We start from the raw sequence: 20,774 nt of genomic DNA, 5'->3' as shown, positions 1-20,774 counted from the left end.
TTCTGTTCAGGGTTGCAGGGGGCCGAAGGCTATCCTAGCTCACTGTGAGCAACAGACACGATACAATTGGACCAGTCGCTGGTCTCACAAGAAAATGTACTGTACAGAGAGATGACGTTCATATCCAACAGATACGGGCAATATTTAGACGGCTTCAAATAAAAACTATATGTAACGCTAGAATGGCACTGGGTCAGTACGTCACCTACACGTCTGTTAGATCAGATTATTCTTTGAATCTGTACTAAGCTGTAAAAAGTCATCTCATCTGACATCAAGATCCACATGTTATCTCTTTTTAAAAAAATGATGATATGTTCTAAAAGGCCAATCTTAGATTAGGCTGTGTAGGGGGTGTGATATATTGCAATATATTGGGAAACTGTGGGGAAGGTTGCAACCTCCCTCCCTAAAAGAAAGAAAAACTCTCAATAGTATAAATTTATAACACATAATATTGTATACACAGTCAAATACTTATAGAACTTCTCTACACTTCACCATACACACTGGAGGAACCAGGAATCAAACCACTAACCTCCTGAGCTACAGGTGTTCTTGTCCATCAACAGCTATATATCTGGTTTAAACGCCATTGAACCAGACACTGAACCCCAACCTCCCCATTGTGAATCGCTTCAGTTAAGACTGATGTTTAAAGTGCCTGAAATGGAAATATGATGTAAATTACCCCGATGCTGAAGTTGATGTGGTGCCCGTGCTGCAGTGTGCAGCAGTAAAAGCAGCCTCTGTGCCATCCCGAGGGTGTTTAATCTATAACTGATGGATGTAAGACCAAGACAACGACTGTAATTATCATCATCATCATTGTAAAACATCCATCATTACCATCATCAACATAATAGTTATATTCCTCTGTCACCAACCAGCCATTATCATAACCATAATCACTCACGTGCACGTCCGCACACACTCAAGATTCCTGCAGCAAGACACATAGACAGGCTGGAAAAACTGCGCGCAACATCATCAGCATTACGCGCATTTAAAAACAGCACATCTATCTGTCTTTGAATGCAGCGCCAGCACACAGAGCTCATATTAATACATATGGATGTATTATCTCATCTGCATAGCTGGAGCAGCCTATCACCATGTGGTCCGAGCCTGTGGCTAAGCAGTGCAACTCAAACGGAGCAGGTCTGGATGTAAAGCTTTAACGCCTTGGCAGCCACAGGTCTCCCATGTCAAGCCCAGCTACACCCAGCTGCTAATATAGAAATTAAAGGTGCTAACGCGTTTTCCCACATTGCATTTCTCTAGGGGATGGCAGTCCACTGCAGGCAAGCGGTGCACACATCTGAGAGTGTCAGAGAGGACGGCTCAATTATTCATTGAGTGGCTGATTTATGTGGTTTCATATGGTGCATATTAAAGGCTCGGGGAGGCAAAGGGGAGCCAAGGATGGTTTACGTAACTGCTATTAATTGGGACCCTCTACCACTCTCTTGCTCTCAGAGTCCATAAACAGCCACCTTTAAAGGTATAAAAAAAAGACATTCAGATGGATGTGTGCACACGTGCTATTTTAACCATGGTATCTCTTACATCTGATGCACGTCTATAGAAATAGAACAAAAGTGTGACGAACACAAAAGAAGAAGACGACATTGAGAGTGAGAAAAGTTACAGCAGACATTATCCAGTCTCATTAGCATAATTAAAACAGTGAAAAGTTTGCAGTGAGTCCCTGACTTTGTGTGGAAATTATAGGCTCAGCTTTTTGCTGATCAAAGAGAATTGCTTATTTGGAATATATGCATATACAGTATAAATGTACATGTAAAACAGCCTGGGAGTTGAGGATCAGAGGTGCTAGTTCTCAGCACTGACATACTGCTTTTTCCATACACTCTAATGTACATGCACTCCATTTGCTGTTGGGTACTTAAACGGTGTTTGCATTTGTGTTACGACCCATAGATGGAAGGATGCACAATTATGAAATTGTTTTTTTACGGTGGAAAAACGCTGTGGATTTAACATATAGAAGAAGTGCTTGTCTTTGTTTCCTCGGAGAGGCAGTGTGAGGTTAAATGTGTGATTCATTCTTGTTGTCAAATGGCTGTGGAGGTGGGAGGGTCCCACCCGCTTTGTCCTGGAGCTCATCATCAGGAGCTACAGCTCCCTCCCAACTGGTCTAAGAATGGAGAAATTATTGGGAGAAGATTGACAAAAGAGTGGGAGAGAGGGCAAAGAAAATACGAGGAGGGGTGAGAGAGGAAAAGAGGAGTGACTGATACAAACAGACCAAGAGACAGATAATAAAGGAAACAGTGCAAAGTGGGAGGGGGAGAGGCAGAAAGATGGATGATGATGAGCGGCTAAATCTATGAAAGGGGCTGTAAACACTGAGAGTTTGTTGGGCTAAAAGTCTGAAATAACACTCAGCCTGAAACATTAAGAGGAAAAAGATGAAGGTGACTTATCCATGTTACTGCTTTGTCTGTTCCGCAACATATTAAAAGTTGTTGAAAATGAAACTTTTCCACTTCACACTGCCATAACATCACTGGGATGTGTGTCTGTGGGTATGTTTGGAAGGCCTGAAATGTCTTAGTTCAGCAGAGTAAACAGAATTTATCGGGGGTTTGATTTTTACTCTCCAAATGCCCAGCGAGAGTAAACAACTACAGCTAGTGTTTCTCTTTTTTGTTCGCTAACAAAACTTTATCATAGCTCAGTGGTGTCAGCTATAATACACAGAGTATATCCCTCCCACTGCTGCAACACCACAGGTATGACACCTAGTAATCAATGACCTGAAAGCTCCCATCAGACAACGGCACAGCAGAGAGTTTCCCAGCAGGACTACAACAGAGTGAAAGACAGATGTAAAATAGCTTTAGTCAAATAGCATGACTCATACATGTGAGTTGGAGTTGGATCAATAACACACACCAAAGATGTATGTTGCCATAACAATACACTGACCAAAAGACAGGCTCATAAACTAAGCTAAGGTTACTTCAAAGACATAATGAACAGCTCAAATGCAGCAGCAGGACTAATATGGCGCCTTGTATCATGTAACAATTCCATCACCGACGTGACAACCGGTGGACGGAGAGTCACATTCCAGGGCTTTGCTGCCTCTGTCTGTCACCAGGTTACAGGATAATGTCAGGATGTCTGCCAACTGATGCTCAGTAGAAGCTGGGTGATGAAGATGTAAAACTACAACAGAAGGGCTTCAGACAAAGAAGCTGCAGCTTTTGGAGAAACCTGTCAGAGCCAAGACATTAACCCAATAGAGGTACAGTGGAATAAGGTTGAACATTATGCGAAAATAGTGCAATTATATTAAAGCAGAAGTAAGCGATCCGGTCGTTTTGGCTAACTTCTTGTCAGCCGATTGGAGTTAGCAGTCCCCGCCCTCGTCCCTACGTCACCAAATTCACGCGCATCCCTTGGCTGCACACACAGAGAGGACCGCCCCTTTATGCCGTTCTCTCTCCTCATTGGATAAAGGTTGTAGGATACAAGGAAAGTTTTCTCCTCGGCTTACAGCAGAGTAGAGTGACAGACCCGTGTTTCGTACCAAACACTCTATATAAGTGATTGCTGTCGGAAGATATAACTATTTAAGACTTATATTAACACAAACATTCCGCTTACTTCTGCTTTAATACAGTGGGAATGTATTTCATTTTCATTGAATACAAATTAAAAAATGATGCTGATGTTGATTTTTGCTGAGGTTGTTCTTTTACTGTGTACAGGACAATATGATTTGTAAGCTGAAGCACCTCTGCAGCACCACACTGGTTCATTTATCATAACAACGTGACGTATTTCACCTTCATTAAAAGAAAGAAAAACTGCACTTGCTTATCTGGAAATGTCAATAATATCTCGATCAATTGCTCAACCCTATTGTGAAACGACCCCAGGAGACCTGCTCACACCAGACATCCTGAGAATATGATCTCAGATTCCTCCTGGACATCCTGCAGCTCTGGATGACACTGGAAGAGCTTGTCAAAGGAGGTTCAACCAGTTATGAAATCACTTGTTTAATGTTGTTTTATGTGTTGAATGGACAAGCAAAAAGCCTATCGTTGTTTATTTGATATCACTGACCAATTACAAAAAAAGAGGAGAGGGCTGGGGGCTGGACCATGCTTATAACTTCACACCCGTATCATGCTTTGATTGGCCAGCTGTACAGAGGTGAGAGAGGAGCTGTGCATTCAAAATATGCAGAACTGTCCCCCTCGGTCGGTTTTTCCCTTTGACAGTGTCTGTTTGGACTGTAACTACAAACCTTTTTGATGTCTGACGTGGCTCATCTTACAATTTAGTTCTGCCAGAGTGCAGAGCAGCCCGCTCTCACTCCAACAGAGGCACAAGAGGAAATTTCAGGAGATCACCAAAGTGGATTCATCCTGCATGAATGCTACATGTCGCCTGAAACTGCTGCTTTGGTTCTCCCAAAGTCCTCATTCACTCTGCAGATGAGTTCTAGCCAACAGCCGTATTGCCTGCCCTGCACACTGTGAAGAGAGCATGTCAGATCCTCACAATATACAGTACAACAGAGAAAATAAGAGCGCTCCTCATCATCATCTGAATGTTCATTTCAAAACACAATGCCAGGCTGAAATACACAGGTAATGAAAACACAGACAGTCCTGCACACAGCAGATGACTCCTTGTGTTCGTTGACGGCGTGCAAATGATGCCTCCTTCCCTTTCTCATAATAGCCTCTATTGTTGGTATTGTGTGGGAGGGAGACACTGATTTGCTGCGGCCGGTATAATTCTCTCATTATGAGTTCAGGAGGGGGAAAAGAGGCACAGGGAAGGATGAAGGGATGAAGGCCCAGAGGCACGGCGCGCCGCAAAAAGCAAAACCCCACTGATAATGGAGCAAATCCATCAGTCTCTCGCGCTCCATCTCTGTCTGTCTCTCGTCATCCATCCACAGGCCTTACGGAGCTTTAGATGGAAGTCATTTCCGAGAGCTTGGAGAGAAAAGTGGCTCAAAAGAAATGCAAAAAGAGATAATGGAGTACAAGCATTCTTGCCCTGGCCATAATACCATGCAATCTGTCAGAGGGAGTGAGACAAAATTGGGAGGCTTGGAGAAGATGGCAGAGTGAAAGAGTGGCGACAAAGAGACGGAGCAGACATCCAGGAGCACAGACAATGGGAGGTGGCGCTGGCTAGATCGGCCTTTCCCACTCTCTGGTTGAGTGCAGCGGCAGCTTAGAGCTGTTAGTGTGCTTATTTTCAACCACAAGGTTGCTGTGACCTAACTTCGGCTTCGGCTTCTGAAATCCCATTCACTCTCCGAGCGTCCCAGAACCCTCTCTAGCTTCGGCTATGGCTCATTGCTCTCATCATTGGTTCAATTTTGCAAGCATATGCGAGTGCAAGTTTGAGAATGAGAAAAAGAATCCAGGGAAAAAAAAAAGAAAGAAATCCATGCACCCACTGGAGGGTATTTTAAAGAGCCCCCTACCTTCTCTTCATGATACCCTCAGGTCTTTAGGAATGTTGGCTCGGTGTTCAATCACGACAACTACCTCACCTTAACAACAATGACTCCAGTAACCTTGGCCATCCATTAGCCTGTCTAAGAACAAAAGCTGTTTCCACAGGGAGCCATTAGACGAATATAGCTCTGGGAAGGAAAGTATCCAATACACCAGATGGGCTGCGCTTTATACCAGCTCCAGGGCTGGACAGCAGTCTCACTGAGGCCGTTATTGAGAAGCAGAAATTAGGCTAAATCAGTGCAAAACATGGAAAATGTTCAGGTTCGATGCTGGAGTCGGTCCACTAATCTGAAACTGCAGGTGGAAACTGATTACTGCCCAAAGCTTGGCCGATTTCACACGCTCCAGTGTGATTCCAATACTATAAATCCAACTATTTCTTTATTTCCTCAGGTAAAAATAAATAAATAAATAAATAACTGTCTATCAGCTGACACAAAGACAATGATTTCTTTCACTTATAAAAATTTTTAATCAGGTACATTTTGTGCCTCTCACAGCAGTATGTATTCGATCTTTTGAAACCTAAATATCTGGCAGTATATGAAAACCCAGATGGCTATTTAACAACATGCAAATCCTCTTCTGCCCATCTGGATATAAAGATGTTCTGTCTTTGTACCAGGGGAAAGGGACCTGAACCTGTTTTTCAGCTCATAACTGTATTTCCTGAGGCAGGTAGCCAAAAACATTGTCCCTGAAAACACAAACAAAATAATAACAGATCCTTTTATTTCAAAAACTGAGTTACTGGAGCCAAATATCAAGTGAAAGAGCTGGACATGACATATCGTTTCCAGCCTCCATCTTTGTTTGGGTTATAGGAAAAAGAGTCTGATGAGTGTAGAAACACATTTCCCATGTTTCAGAAAATCTAATGTGAACACGTGAGAGACAGAGACTGGGGCTGGTTTATAAAAACAGTGCAGTGTCAGTCTGTAATGAATTCTCTGAAACTCTGCTTTTACGACGCACCCACCTGTGCATCCTGCTGCATAAATAAGCTGGCAAATTGCAGGGAACCGCTCACTTTCCCCAACACTGCGCTGTGATTTAAACATGAGCGGCATTTTACTATCACCACTGCTACAAAAAATGCTAATTCTAAACCATTTTCCACCCATTTGTTGATAAGTGCCTGGATATTTTTCCTTTTTATCACTGGTGTCCATGCTTGACTAAAAAAGCACACAGACCCAAAGAATGTGATGGGAACGAGAGGTATGAAAACACCGCCTTCATCAGGCCTCCGCCGTGTGGAGAGGATGGAGATCATTTCAGAGAGAGAGGCGTCAGACAGCTCTCGGTTTGAGCCCCCTGAGTTTACATCTATTATGTATAAGTCGAGGCGGGCTGAGCTCGATAGCCAGTCAGTCCTGACTATCAGTTAAAGCTGAGGATGTGTCACCTGTCTCTTCCCGTCCCATACCGGTTCCCTTGACTAACGTTACAGCTGTACCTCCTGGCTACAGAGCAGATAACAGTACAGCGTGTGTGTGTGGGTGCTTCTCAGTCTGCACACTTTTCTATGCGTGTCAGTGAGTCTGTGAACAGGTATGTGTGGGTTTTCTTGCACCGTATCTGTGTCCGAGTGAGAGTTTGTCAGTCTCTGTCCGTCTTGAGAAGCCGAGCCAGGGTCTTGTGCTATGTCATGTCTTTATGTTTGCTTAATGTTTGTCACTGGTATCGCACAATAAAAACTTTTTTTTTTCAAAAAGAAGCCGAGCCAGGGCACTGAGTGTGTGTGAGTGTGTGTGTGTGTGTTCTTGTACTTACTATGTTGTGAGGACCGGAAAGAGATTTTAACCAACAGAGTGAGGACATTTTTGGGAAGTGAGGGCATTTTGGCCGGTCCTCACTTTTTCCAAGGGCTGTTTGAGGGTTAAGACTTTAGGTTATAATTAGGTTTAAGTTAGGTTGAGAGTAATGGTTAAGGTTAGGCATTTGTTTTGGATGGTTAAGGTTAGGGTAAGGGGCTAGGGAATGCATTATGTCAATGAGTGTCCCCACAAAGATAGCATTACAAGGATGTGTGTGTGTGTCTCAAAGGGGGAAACCCTGGGACGGCTGCTGTGAGAGCTGAGGTGTAACACCTTGTTAATGTGACAGACACAGTAAAACAGTCACAGAGGGAATGAGCCGCTGTTGTCTACTTTGCTCGATGACTTGACAGATACAAGAAGCAGCAGCAGCAGCAGCAGCAGCAGCAGCCCGGTCCGCTGAGCTGCTCTCGAGTCCAGGTCCCAACACGCCTCACTCAGATCAGTAACCAGGCACAGAGCACGGAAACCAAACCACTGTTTTAGTTAAGAGCAGCTGTTCTAGCCCCGCTGGCTGAGCTAATGTCATAAGTTCTGACAAGACTTGGTTGCAAACTTAGAAGTGGCACACACTGTAGTGGGTCACTAATCTGGGATGGACTTGTGTCTTGAAAAGTTTTGGCGAGGCACCAATCAGTGACAAGGGACACCGTGCGGCTCAGCTGGAGGGGTGACAACACGAGGAAGTGACTGTCGTGTCAAAACCTCCTCCTGTGCTGGAAAAGACGAGTTAAAAAGTAGCATTGAAAAACAGCAAGGTTCTGGTCGTGCCCTACATTGATGACTTTTTGGCAAAGTATTTTTGATACCATTAGGTGTGGTGTTTATGGCCAGATTATTCCCCCTAACTCAATATCAGCTATTTTTGGCTCCTCCTGACAGTGACCTCTCTGCTGCGGTGAGACGGCCCTAACTTTTTCAACCTTGCTGGCTTGCCGGCTGATTCTGCTTGATTGGAAGCTCACCCGCCCCCCATCATATACTGTAATCACTGGGTTTAAGTTCTTTTTCTTTATAACCTGAAACTTGAAAACCTTCACTCAGTGGCTCCACCAAGAGATTCCATGACACCTGACATCCCTTCTTGGAGTTTGTTGGTTCTCCTGACCTATCTCTGGATGCGGAGATATGATTTGTTGACATACTGTTGTAAATGTCTTTTTCCCACACTGTAAGATACCGCCACATGTCATTTTGTTGGAAAATCTCAATAAAAAGATTTGGAAAAACAAAAAAACAGCAACATGCTCTTCATTCTGAAGCCTGAAACTATGTTTTAGTGCTGCGATCCAGTCCTTGGAAAGTAGAAAGTAAATCTAGCCGCTCTCAGATTCTGCTGAGTCTCCAATCATGTATCATTCACATTCATTACTGTGTTTTTGAGTGGGTTCACCTTGACAGCCACAGTTCACTACTTTATAGAGTAGTATACTGCATACACAGTGTACAACATGGGAGAGTACTGAACAGGCAGCAACATCGGAGGCTGAAATATACAGTTACAGTAGTACAACTCACTGGTGTTATTGCCTATTTCTATTTAATTTATTTTTTGTAACTGTATCATTGTACCTATTTCACTGGTCTCTCTCCTTCCTGTAATAACATTGTTTGTAATTTGTAAATGTACTGTATAGCTTGTCTATGTGTTGATCCAAATGTAAAGTGTTTCTAGACCAAGTTTATGGTTATTTTACACTTTAAATCAAAACTGAATTGAATTGAAGTGGATTGAAAGATGAAGCCAACACAGAAATCCCAAATACCAAAAACTGCAGTTCCTCAACTTCACCATCCCATTTTACTTTTCTAGCATAGGAACAGCTCTAATGACTCAGTACAATGAGGCTGATGGGAATATCTCTAGGTTTGCAGGTCATGAGCCAAACAGAACAAATGACGCATCTGGTGCTGGTTGTCGTTGAGGTATTTGTGTGTGGGGACCACGGTGACGGACGGACGGACTGACAGGCCAGCACATCAACACTGTCCTTGCTGGGACGGCTACACAGCTTGACAGTTTCTCCCTGTCTATTTGAATTAGAGTCTGTTTGACCATTTGAACCGAGTGCAACAACGCTAATGGACATGAACACTGGTGATGAGCTATTAATGTATCTTTTTTTAGAGCTTAATCATTTCTTCCCTCACTACTTGGTTTAATGAACTTGTAACTCATTTCCTTTATTGTACTGTTTATATCTTAATTAAAAAATGACCACAAAAAGAAACCTCCCACTTGATGTCTTCTGCGCTCCGGGCTTGACCCCCCACTGTGAATATGATGTATGTCAAGCATGGCTACAGTATATGTGAAATCAATATGTCCTGACATAATGACTGAGCTTGTTAGTTTACCCTGGTAAACAGAGGATGCTGACGCGGCTCAGACAGCGTACCTGATAGACGTGGTAGGCGTTGGCAGCTCTGCCCTGCAGGAACACAGAGGGGATCCACACGTTGATGAGAGCGCGATGAGCCCTGAGTGACACACACAACAAACCATCCTCACTGCCGTCGTCATTATCATCACCATCATCATCATCACCATCATCATCATCACCATCATCATCATATCATCATCATTATCATTTTCAGTGGCAGCGGCAGCATCAACAGTGTGCCGGCACTGGGCTTGGGCAGTTACAGCAAATTACAGCTCTCTGGGGTAAAACACCTCAAAATCTAATTTGATCTTGAACCGGGAGTAGAGCGAACGAATGACTGGATGAAATCAAACAGTGTTTTGAGCTTATTCACCAGTAAATTTGAGGATATAACTTTGATATAATTACAGAGAACAGATATTTTACATTTTATACTATTTCAAGATTCAAAACAAGAGAAACTGCAGGGGTGAGATGGAATTAGTATAAAAAGAGTGAGTGAGAGAGTGACAGAAATATTCTTACGTCTCAAAGTCTGACAAGCTGGGGTCATCTGACGTCTGGCTTAAATCTCCTGGAACCTGGTAAATGAGCAAGAAAGAAACAAAACAATATACGTTCATTACATATATATTATATATGTAATGAACGTATATTGTTTTGTTATATATAGTACAAACTAATATACATATATAACAAATACGCACAACATGCCAGGAAGTTCTTTTGTAGGTGGCAGGGGGTAAATGGAAAGACAGTGGAGCAAATCATATCTTGACTCATATAATAACTCATATGTATCTTTTTTTTCCCATTATAGCAACATATTCATAAGAGGAGGACTATGAACAGACAAATAGAAATAGAAATTGGTTTGATGCTTCACTATAGAAGATCTACTGTCACAAACTACTACATAAACTACCCACTAAAAGAGACCAACTGCAAAATACACAATACACACTGACCTCACAAACACCTGAGCATTGGGTGCTGCAACTAAGGATGAGTACAATATAGGCAGGAGCAGAGCAGTCAGCTGACTGGGATTTATAATAGGTAGTTAATAATACTAGATACTACTAGATGTACTGGATAAACAGTAATATAGCTAAAGACCTTAATATATCTGAAAGTCAACAGTTAAACTAGTAAACAGATGGCTAAAAGTGACATTAATATCTGAAAGTAAGGTAAAAATGGGTTGAACCTGTATGTTCTGCCCCACCCAGGCCAAATGCAAAATTGACCTTAAAGGAATAGTTCTCCAAAAAAATAAATTCAGTCATTACTGACTCTCCTTCATGCTGATGAACACTCCGGAGTAGTTTTTTATTCCTCAAAGTGCATCTGGAGACCCAAGAGGCCGATTCGTAGTCCAACGAAAAATTTATGAGAGTAATAGCGGCCGACACAAAAACGTCCATAAAACTACCAATAAAAACATTTAATATTCCTCCTTACTGCTCGTCCGCTGCAATCCAAGTGTCCTGAAGGGATATAGTCTAGAGTTTACTCGAAACAAGTCATTTAGGACTTTTTTACAGCCTAAACAGTCCTGTATTGAATTTGCCTGGGGTGCGTGAACGTCAGAGTGCAATACTGTTTAGGCTGTAAAAATTACGTTGTTTCGAGCAAACTCTGGACTAAAATTTTTGTTGGACTACGAACCCCCCTCCCGGGTCTCCAGATGCACTTTAAGGAATAAAAAACTACTAGTATTCATCAGCATGAGGGTGAGTCAATAATGAATGAATTTCATTTTTTGATGAACTATTCCTTTAATACAGTTAAATTGTATAAAAAAACATTGATTGTGGAACTTCCCCTTTAAAATCATCTGAAATTAATTCATGTCCAGCTTGACAGGTGGTGTCCTTGAAGGGGAGCTGGAGCTCAGAGCGACACACTGTTTACTCAGCTGGAGTACACATCTGAAATGCCACAACATGCACATACGTGTTGTGTAGTTATTGTTGATGAGTAGCCACGGCTGCTGGGTAGCAGCGGTTATCCTAACCTGTGCAGTTGTTTGTGTGTTATCTAAATGTGTGAGTGTGTGTGTAAAAGATAGAGAAGGAGGCAGAGTGAGAGAGAGAGTTTACTAAACCTGTGATTTGTCTCGCTCTTTGCATGCTTCCAGGTGTGTGTGTATTTGTGAGTTTGTGTAACTAAGCAATAAGCATCCATCTCTCTGGAGCAGAGCTGTCCTCTTAGCTTCTCAGTCCTCAGAGAGAGACTTTTCAGATCTGGGCTACACCACCACTGGCCTTTCAGTGGGGTCTGTTGTCTAGAAGCTTTGCCCAAACCCTCCAAGAGAAAGAAAGTAAAGGAAGTGGGAGGCGGTGAGAAAGTAACCGCTGCCTGGTCATGTGTAGCAGCTCTTACAAGCTGGAATCATGCAGCAATCAGAAGCCAGAGATGGACACACACACGCACACACACAGTCATAGTGAGCGGTCCAGCAGAGCAGGGCTGAAGTTGAGGGATAAGAGGAACTATCTTCTGCCTCGGGCTCCCATCACTGCCAATGTATCAACTCACACTGTGGAGAGCTCGCGCGTATATGTGTGTGTCGAGTCGACTGCTTCAAGCTCTCCTGAGCATGACCAGATGTTGGCGCTCCGTTTGTGTTTGTTGTTATTTCAGAGGACAACTTAGAAAGTACTGAGAAAAAAGTAGTTTGCCTGAACAGCGGGAACGGATGGTTAGCATTAGCGTCGACAGGGAAATCAAACTTCACCCACGGAGAGAGAGGGAGAGGGAGACGTGAGCGGTGGACACGCTGTTTGACTGACAGATTATCTCAGGGAACTTCACTGATGACAACTACATAGAAAAAATGCAGTTAACCGTTATCGGCAGCCCATTGACTGTGGAGGAAAATGAGTAGAGAACCGGTGCAGAAAAAAAACACACACACAGAGCGAAGAGGAGATGAAAGTCAAACAGAGGCAGAGGGAGGAAGGAGGAAAGAGCAAACCTGCAGAGAAATCACATGAAAGGGGATCTCAGCGTGCAAGAGAGTGTGTGTGTGTCCAGTCAGTCACTCACCGGTCCTCTCAGGTCAATGAGTTCCTGTCTCATCTGGACAATGAGGTGGTCCTTGGCCATTAGGGAACGGTACAGGCGCTCATTAAACTCTATCAGCTCACCATGCATCTCGGCCACCTGCAGTGCACACACACATGGAGAGAGAAACAATGCACAAAAAAGCACTTTAATTTATCATGCTGAAGAACACACACAATTATGAACTATGTAAACACATTATTTGCAGCGTTAGAACATTTAAAACAGAAAAATAAATCAGTTTCCGTTGAAGACACAAAAGGCAGAGACACCCCAGGTGAGACGTAATAGATGTTGACAGCGGGACAGATTCTGAGAAACAGTCACACCCCTGACAGAGATGGGAGAGATGGAAGGAGAGAGAAATAGAGAGAGAAAGATGGAGATGGAGATGGAGAGAGTGAGAGAGGGTGAAACCAGTTCATATCCTAAACAGCCAGACTCCTGCCAGACCGCTAATCAATTGTCTTCAGCTCTAACTGACCTTGACGTGGTGTTATTCACATCTGTGTGCATGTGTGTGCTCCTGCAAATATGTCCAGGTTATTGTGTGTGAGTGTGTGTGTGTCTGCCTAACCAGGCTGGGCGGTGCGGACAGGTCTCTGTCAGGAGATTGACAGCTGTGACACACACTGTGCTGTAAGGAGGACACCTGCTGTCACGGCCGCTTCAGCAGAGCGCCATCGGCGGCTGACAGGCAAGCCGAGCCGCCGCCGACCCTCATACTGTACATTAACTTATTCACATCCACATTTAAGAGCCCACACACCGACATAAAGGAGGAGGCAAGGCCTGTTATGTAATAACAACAACAGTGATAATGATCACAATAAACTTGAAGCAGAGTTCAGCTGAAACCTCGCAAAGCAGCATTGTGTCAAAGTGGGATTGATAAGTCTGGATCTAGAATTTAATATTACTACACCACAGTGAATGAGCATGGATTATCTCAAACAGAGGCTGTGGTGAAAGTACAGGGACTTTAACATTACTTCTATAAGAAAAACACAAAGGCAGTTGTGCAATGAGACCGTTTTCAGTGAGTTTTGGATCAAGGTTATTTTAGTTTTGAAATTTTCCTGAGTTTTTATTTAGTTTTAGTTAGCTCAACAACCGATTAAGCACTTTTAGTCTAGTTTTTATTTTGAGGAATTGACTAGTTTTGAATGTAGTTTAGCTTTTATTTAGTTTTAGCTTTTTGGTATAAGGAAGAAAGCCCTGATTTGCAGAAGCTGAGTCCCACATAGGGCTGTGGCATTTTCTTCCTGCAACTTTAACCATTTCTAGCAAATCAAAATGCGTGTTGAGCATCTTCTTCTTACGGAATGCGCCAGGTGATACACACTCTGGAAGCAGCTCGTTATCTCAAGAAGTTAAACTAAAGAGACAACAAAAACAAAGCTGATTTGATCTGCAATTCAGTTTAGTTTTGTTAAGTTTTTTGTTTGCTTGTTTTTTAAATTTCAGTTAACTAAATAAAATTGTCAATGCTGCACTGCTGTCTTCGTTTTTTTGTTAACTATAATAACCCTAGTTTGTATACTGTATGATGAGTACAGAGAATAAATGACCAGGAAGCTGTGACCAGTGTCATTATATATGACTGTGGGTGACACTGCAACAAAACCTTTAAAAGAGACATATTATGCCCCTTTTCCACAAATTAAAATAGTTCCCAGGTGTCTTAAAGACATGTCTGTGTCATGCTTTGGTCAAAATACCCCAAGGATCAAACATCACAGCTCTTTTCATACTCTACAGCCCTGTTCAGAACGACTGGTTTCAGTGCCTGTCCCTTTAAATGCAAATGAACCACTGCTTGCCCCGCCCCCTCTACCTGTACTCACAGGTAGGGGTGGTATTATGCAAATTGACATCATTGTCAGACAACTGAGGGAACAGCTCGTAAAACCACGTGGATTTCAACCTCGGTAGCCTGCAAATTACAGATTTTTTTGTCAATTCCCACATTTTGGGGGCCGGAAGGCAAAACAAACACCCAAATATCTGTTAAAGAGCCTTCAAAAAGTGACATTTCTATAATATGTCCCCTTTAATACAAGTGACCTCTGCTACACATTTCACCCCCAGCTCCAGTTTATTTACCTCGTAAAAAGACAGTGTGAAGGAATTTTATTCCTCCGGTCACCTCTCCTTATTTTCTAGGACTTACTGTAGTCACACTCCAAGAGTTCAGATCATAACATTGTCAGACAATGTGAGGATGCAGGGAAGAGCATCAACTTGGAGAATGCCCAAACACAAGGATGAGTGGAGTAGGCAAAAGGAAAGATGCAATATTAATTAGGAAAGAGTCTTCAGTCTGAGTACATACAGGTTTAGACTATAGTTTACCTTTATTTAAGTATGGAAGAGTTTTGCAACTGTGTGGTACCCTGGAATATAAATACATACGCCCTGTCAGAGCAGACGTCTTCAGAAATTGGTGTGGCGCTCCTCTGAGTCCCTCTGGCTGTGTACTGCTCATCATTTTCTCCTCACCGCCGAAGCTTACAATAAATACTTTCTGCCTGAGACATCTGAACTCCTGGTGATCGTCTTTTTCTCCAGCTCACAACATTTCAACCACAGACAGGTTCACTGTTTTTTTTTTGTTTTTTTCAAGTCTATCTTCACTGCTGTTTCTTGGCTGGGTGCTTTAAGTCTGTGTGCTGACTGTCCTTGGAACCTCACAACACTTCAGGTATAGAGACTGCTTGCAGCTACAAAAAACACACACACGTCGTTTTTACACCTTTGTATTTCGATGGAAAATGCAACGCAATGTGTTAATTAGTGAGATTCGATGTGTTGCTAAGTGGATTTTGTTACCTTCATAGAGAGAGAGACTAGGTGTTTCCCCATGTTTCTCTTTGTTATGATAAGCGATGCTAACCAGAAGCTGGCTGGAGCCTTACAGGTAAAAGCCACAAATAAACTGGTATTAATTATCATTATTAGTATATTCCTTCAAATGTTGAAATATGTCCTTAAAAATACTGTACACTGAAGCATTTTTAGTCATTGTTATGGCTCCTTCTTCATGCAGCTCTAATATAAGAGCTTTGTGTTCCTCTAAATTCCTCCGCAGCTACAGTGGAGGAGTTTATGCACAGGAGGAAACTTACTAAAGCCAGAAAACATAAGGACATTGAATTTTGTACCTCATCTCTCCCATAGTAATCACATTAGGGGCTGATCTGTGAGCAGCCAGTGCAGTCAGGAAGGAAAATTATTAAGCACCCAAAACTGATTTAAATGTTCAAACGGGTGTGTAAATGTTGTTGAGACAGGACGAGAAACAATATGAATCTATCATTAAAGGTGGATTGCAGCTTTGTCCATCAGTCCTGGTAGGGGGCAGCCACACGCTGCTGCCCTCTAGAGGTGATGCTGCAGTGGAGATGCAGGGGAACATATTTAATGAGTATTAAAAAAAAAAAAAAAAGTCACTGAATTCAGTTTTTGGCTGTGGTATTAAAGTAGTTTCAAGGCTTCAGTTGCCATGACAACCGTAGTTCAAAAAAAAAAAAACACACACAGAGAGCAAGGCTAAAGTACATGTGTTGTCCCCACCTCTGGAGCAGACTGCCTCTGGCTGAATGATAACAAATAATTTCTCCTTTTGGGAACTTGAGATTTGAAGGTCAGATGGTGGCGCAGTGTCATTGAGAGATCTGACAGTCAAAGTTGACATTTCAATAAGAAGAAGAAAAAAAACTGTTCACTGCATTATGCAAGGAAAAATATAAAAGACAGGGCTAAATGAACTACTTGAAGCTCCACAGTCGAGGTATTGAGTGTGAAGCTGAGCCCGACTGCAGGTGGGTTACACAGACAAGTCCTCGCTCTCAGCTGCATTCACCAGCACACAGGCACGGCCACATGGAGCACAGATCACACTTTGATCGGGAGCTGCTTGTATTTGCCTTAAAATATGATCAGAAAACCCCTAAGATCACCTGCCAACTTAGTCGCCGAACCAAAATGCTGTCTCCTCAGATGATGCTGCTGCACTCACTCGTCCCTGTGCTGTTAAAGTTTCAGGCAGACAAAGGCTTTCATCTGTTCCATCTGTATTAACAGGAAGCACAAAGACTCAGAGGACGGAGGGAGCATGTTAAGTAAAATGGATGAAGCGCACAATCACAACTGATTGTATTTAACAGGCAGAGTGTTCACACGACTATAATACACACTAAATAAAACCAATCATACAACAACCATGCTAATAATTCTGTCTGCGTGATGACACTTTGAGAATGGATGCTGCTGTATTCATAACGACCCCCCTCACCAACACAACAGCTGCTACAATGAATGAGTCCTCTTTGATTTGTGTGTCTGCCCGTCTTTGTCTCCCAGTACCACTGTTTAACTGCCGCTCCAGAGTTATGAAGTGAATAACAATGTGCGTTTCCTCGGGCAGGCTGTTAAATCTCTCCACTGTCAAATACAACCTGAGCTCTACAGGCAGTAAATCATCCAAAGTATAAAATAAATTAGTTGCAACAAGTCTGGGAATTTTGGAAGGCCTTCAGCCGCTTGCAGCTGATTTGAGCGATAATCATTTTCATGCTTTTTCAGTAAGGGGGGGAAAAAAAGCGTCTTTTACTTAAGGGTGAAAAATAATGGAAAGTAGCAAATTTCTTTTTACTTCAGAAACTATACACTTCAGAAGTCTACTACAGTAGGTGGTGGGAATCAAACTGGATCCAAGCACTTGGGTTCAGCTGATCCCCAGTCTTGCTTCTTTTTACTCTAAGCGAATAAAAACCGACACATCAGTGCTCTCAGTCAATATCTACGTGACTCTTAACGGCAGAGATGTTAGAAACCTCAGGATCAGATAGGGCTGCAAAGTAATAAAACACAGCTGATGGTAATCTTTAGACATAAAACAAAACCAGCTCCGGCTCAAAAATTAATCCCCCCGAACCTCTGACGTCTCTGTCTGTATCCTGGAAGAACCCTGATGTTGGTTTCAAGAACCCAAACACACATCACCACCTCCTGGCATTTTCCACTCTGAAGGGTAAAAAAAAAAAAAACACAGGAAGTGGTAACACCCTGAAACACTGTGACTGTCCTCAACACACCAACCATTCATCATTCATTTATTTAGCTGCCACAACTCTTAAATAGGACATTATAAAAGAGGGAATTAATTTTAAGCGTGAAGAAACCCAATTAATTCTCAGTGAGAGGGAGCTAATCAGTTTGTCATTCTCTGGTGGCGCGTGTGTGTATGTGTGTGTGTGTGTGTGTCTGCATGTACAGTACAGTATGTGTGTGCATTGCTCTTCGGCGGTCTATATTAAGCACTGGCTGTGTGGCTACGTGCTAGTGTTGCCAATTTGTTTAAATGGTCTACTGTTATTAACGCAAGGTTATTGTGATGATGCATGACTAGGTTTCGGCATCCGTTCGCTGCTGGTGCCCGGATCCTTCCATGCAGGGCGGCGTTTTACTCTGTTGCAATATCTCTCCCTTTAGATGACCTTTCTCCACCCCAATGCTGGCTGCAGGCTCCTATCAGCCAATGAATATCTGCAGGACGTGGGTGAGTTAGTTGATGCAGAAACTAATGAGAGAGAACAAAAGTCCAAAACAAAGAGGTTTTGAGAACCAAAGGCCGCTGTCGGAACGAGTTAGGTTTCGGCTTAACAGCGCAAATGATTTCAACATTGAATATAATAAATGATTAAATTGGATCCAAAGAACATGCCATACAGAAAATAATGAACAACCTAGGGAGATGGTTTTAATTCTAACAGGGGAGCAGAGTTGTACAGCCTCCAAGTCTACAGTATATTCACTGTGTGTTTCCTCCTGACACTCACAACCTTGTTAGCACTGAGGGTGATGGAACGGCTCACAATTTCCTTTGTGGCAGCAGCAAAGTTTCAGGTTGAAAAAAGCTGTCACTGCGAAGCCATAAAAAAACATCACGGTTAAACCTGACAGCTCAACAAGTCAGCGAAGCAGAGGCCGTCGTCTCCTGCTCCTCTAGGTCCCGGCCTAACCGCAGCCTTGAAGCCATGACTGTGTGGCTCAGGCTGGGAGCTCCCAGGGCCATCCCACCATCAAAGCTCAGGACAAAAGCAACCAGACTGTGCTGCAGTGCTCTGCCTGGGGAGCTGAGACAAGAAGATTCAGCAACTTGTTTATAAATCTCTACAGTCTTTTTTTGCAGTAGTATACAAACTGTGTGTTTTTCCCCAGCTCATTCTCACTGAGTTATTTCTGAATCAGGTAAAATACTCCTATCACTTCAAGCAAGTGCATCGTTCTCATCATTGGGTTTGGCTTGGAAATTCTGAACGATTTAGAAGTAGACTGCACAGTTTCAGACCCCAATGTTTTTATGGGGATGTGATGCACATTTCTGAGCCTGTTTAAAGCCGTTCTACTGACTGACAGATGGAGGAAATAATGTGGAAGGAAACGCAGCAAAGCGCTGAGGGAGTGAAAGTCTGCTAGCAGCTAACATCGTGTAAACAATGCAGGTCTATAAAGATTGTATTCTAAATGTTTGATGAAAAAGGAGGAAATGCATCTGATAGGTGTGTGAGGGATCAATGACAGGTATTGTGAATTTTAGGGAGAAACAGTGAGTGTAAATACAGCTCCTTTTATATGCAGAGGGTTACGTTTTGCAGAAATGAAATTATTTATTATTTTTGTTGTGTATAAATGACACAGATAAAAAACTAAAACTATGAAAGACAATATTCTACTAATACTCTGATAATTATGTTCTACTATAATAATTTATAACGTCTTCTTTTATTTGATCTGATGTCATTTGTACTAAAGTGTTTAACAAACAAAGCAATAAAAACTAACTATGACCTAACCAACTTTTTAAAACATCCTCTCCAGATGTGATTAACAATGACAAATGCATTGTATCCTGACTACACTGCAGTGAACATTAGCATCTATGTTGGTTATTCCCTATGTAATAAAGATAAATTGGCATCATTTATTTCATCCAATGCAGAGAAGTGGAACTGTACAGTGAATAAAAAGTATGAACTTTTTGTTGTATTATAAACACTTATCTGTCAGAACAAATTACATAATGTGGGGGGGAATAATACAATTTCGCCCCTATAAGGTTATAAGGCAAAAACAAATATAGGCATAACATTTGTAAGAAGAAGTTCAGCTCTGTGACATAGTTTTAGTTTTTTATCTGTGTTATTTATCCAGGAACACAATTTTTTGGGAACCATTATTGATAATAGACTCCGCTGGAAATCACATATTGATCATATTAAAACAAAAGTCTCCAAAACAATCACAATACTACATAAAATAAAGTACATAGTGCACAAAAACGCACTCTACATACTTCCTTACTTAACTTATTGTGTTGAGGTATGGGGAAACACATACAAAACAATTACTAATCCTCTCTTCATACTGCAAAAGAAAGCCATTAGAATTACACACCATAAGGATTACTTAGCACCAACCAATCCGCTCTTCATCAGTACCAATACATTGAAATTCGAAGACCTGGTCAATTTAAACACGGCTGTAATAACTTATAAGGCATTAAACAACCTACTTCCACCCTGCATACAGGAGCTGTATGACCTCAGGGGGACCTGCATTTTAAACAAACCAAAAGCAAGGACAAATACTAAAGGCAAATGCATTTCTGTTATTGGAGTAAATTTATGGAATAGCCTTGACAATGAATTAAAATCATGTACTGTACAACTAGTACCCAATTTAAAAGGATGTTTAAAATCAATGTATTGAATAAATGTTTAACACTAGGATAAAGTAAGTTAATTATTATTATTAAATGATGGTTCTGCTTGTTTTGTTTTGATACTATTTACTTTACTTACTCTACTCTTCAAGTGTAATCTTCTTACAATTTTGTTTTGTTTAGTTTTTGTAATCTTTCTTTCTGTAAACAGGGTAGGCATTAATAAGCTCTGCTTCTGCCT

General features: G+C 42.0%; 1 protein-coding gene across 1 annotated transcript in view; it reads right to left on the bottom strand.

Annotated features, from left to right (window-relative positions):
- The window catches only part of snx29 (sorting nexin 29), a 157,710-nt gene that overhangs the window by 44,122 nt on the left and 92,814 nt on the right, over positions 1–20,774 (bottom strand). The window contains exons 16-18 of the mRNA XM_085761785.1: positions 12,787–12,903; positions 10,258–10,313; positions 9,745–9,826 (exon numbers count right to left, since the gene is read on the bottom strand). Coding sequence (XP_085617911.1) covers positions 9,745–9,826; positions 10,258–10,313; positions 12,787–12,903 — 255 coding nt within the window. The remainder of the gene's footprint in view (positions 1–9,744; positions 9,827–10,257; positions 10,314–12,786; positions 12,904–20,774) is intronic.

The sequence above is a fragment of the Trachurus japonicus genome, chromosome 19 (genome assembly GCF_045865225.1).
Source record: "Trachurus japonicus isolate A0001 chromosome 19, Traja_1.0".
Classification (NCBI taxonomy): Eukaryota; Metazoa; Chordata; class Actinopteri; order Carangiformes; family Carangidae; genus Trachurus; species Trachurus japonicus.
The sequence above is the reverse complement of the archived record's forward strand: the minus strand, read 5'-3'. Positions and strand labels throughout refer to the sequence as shown.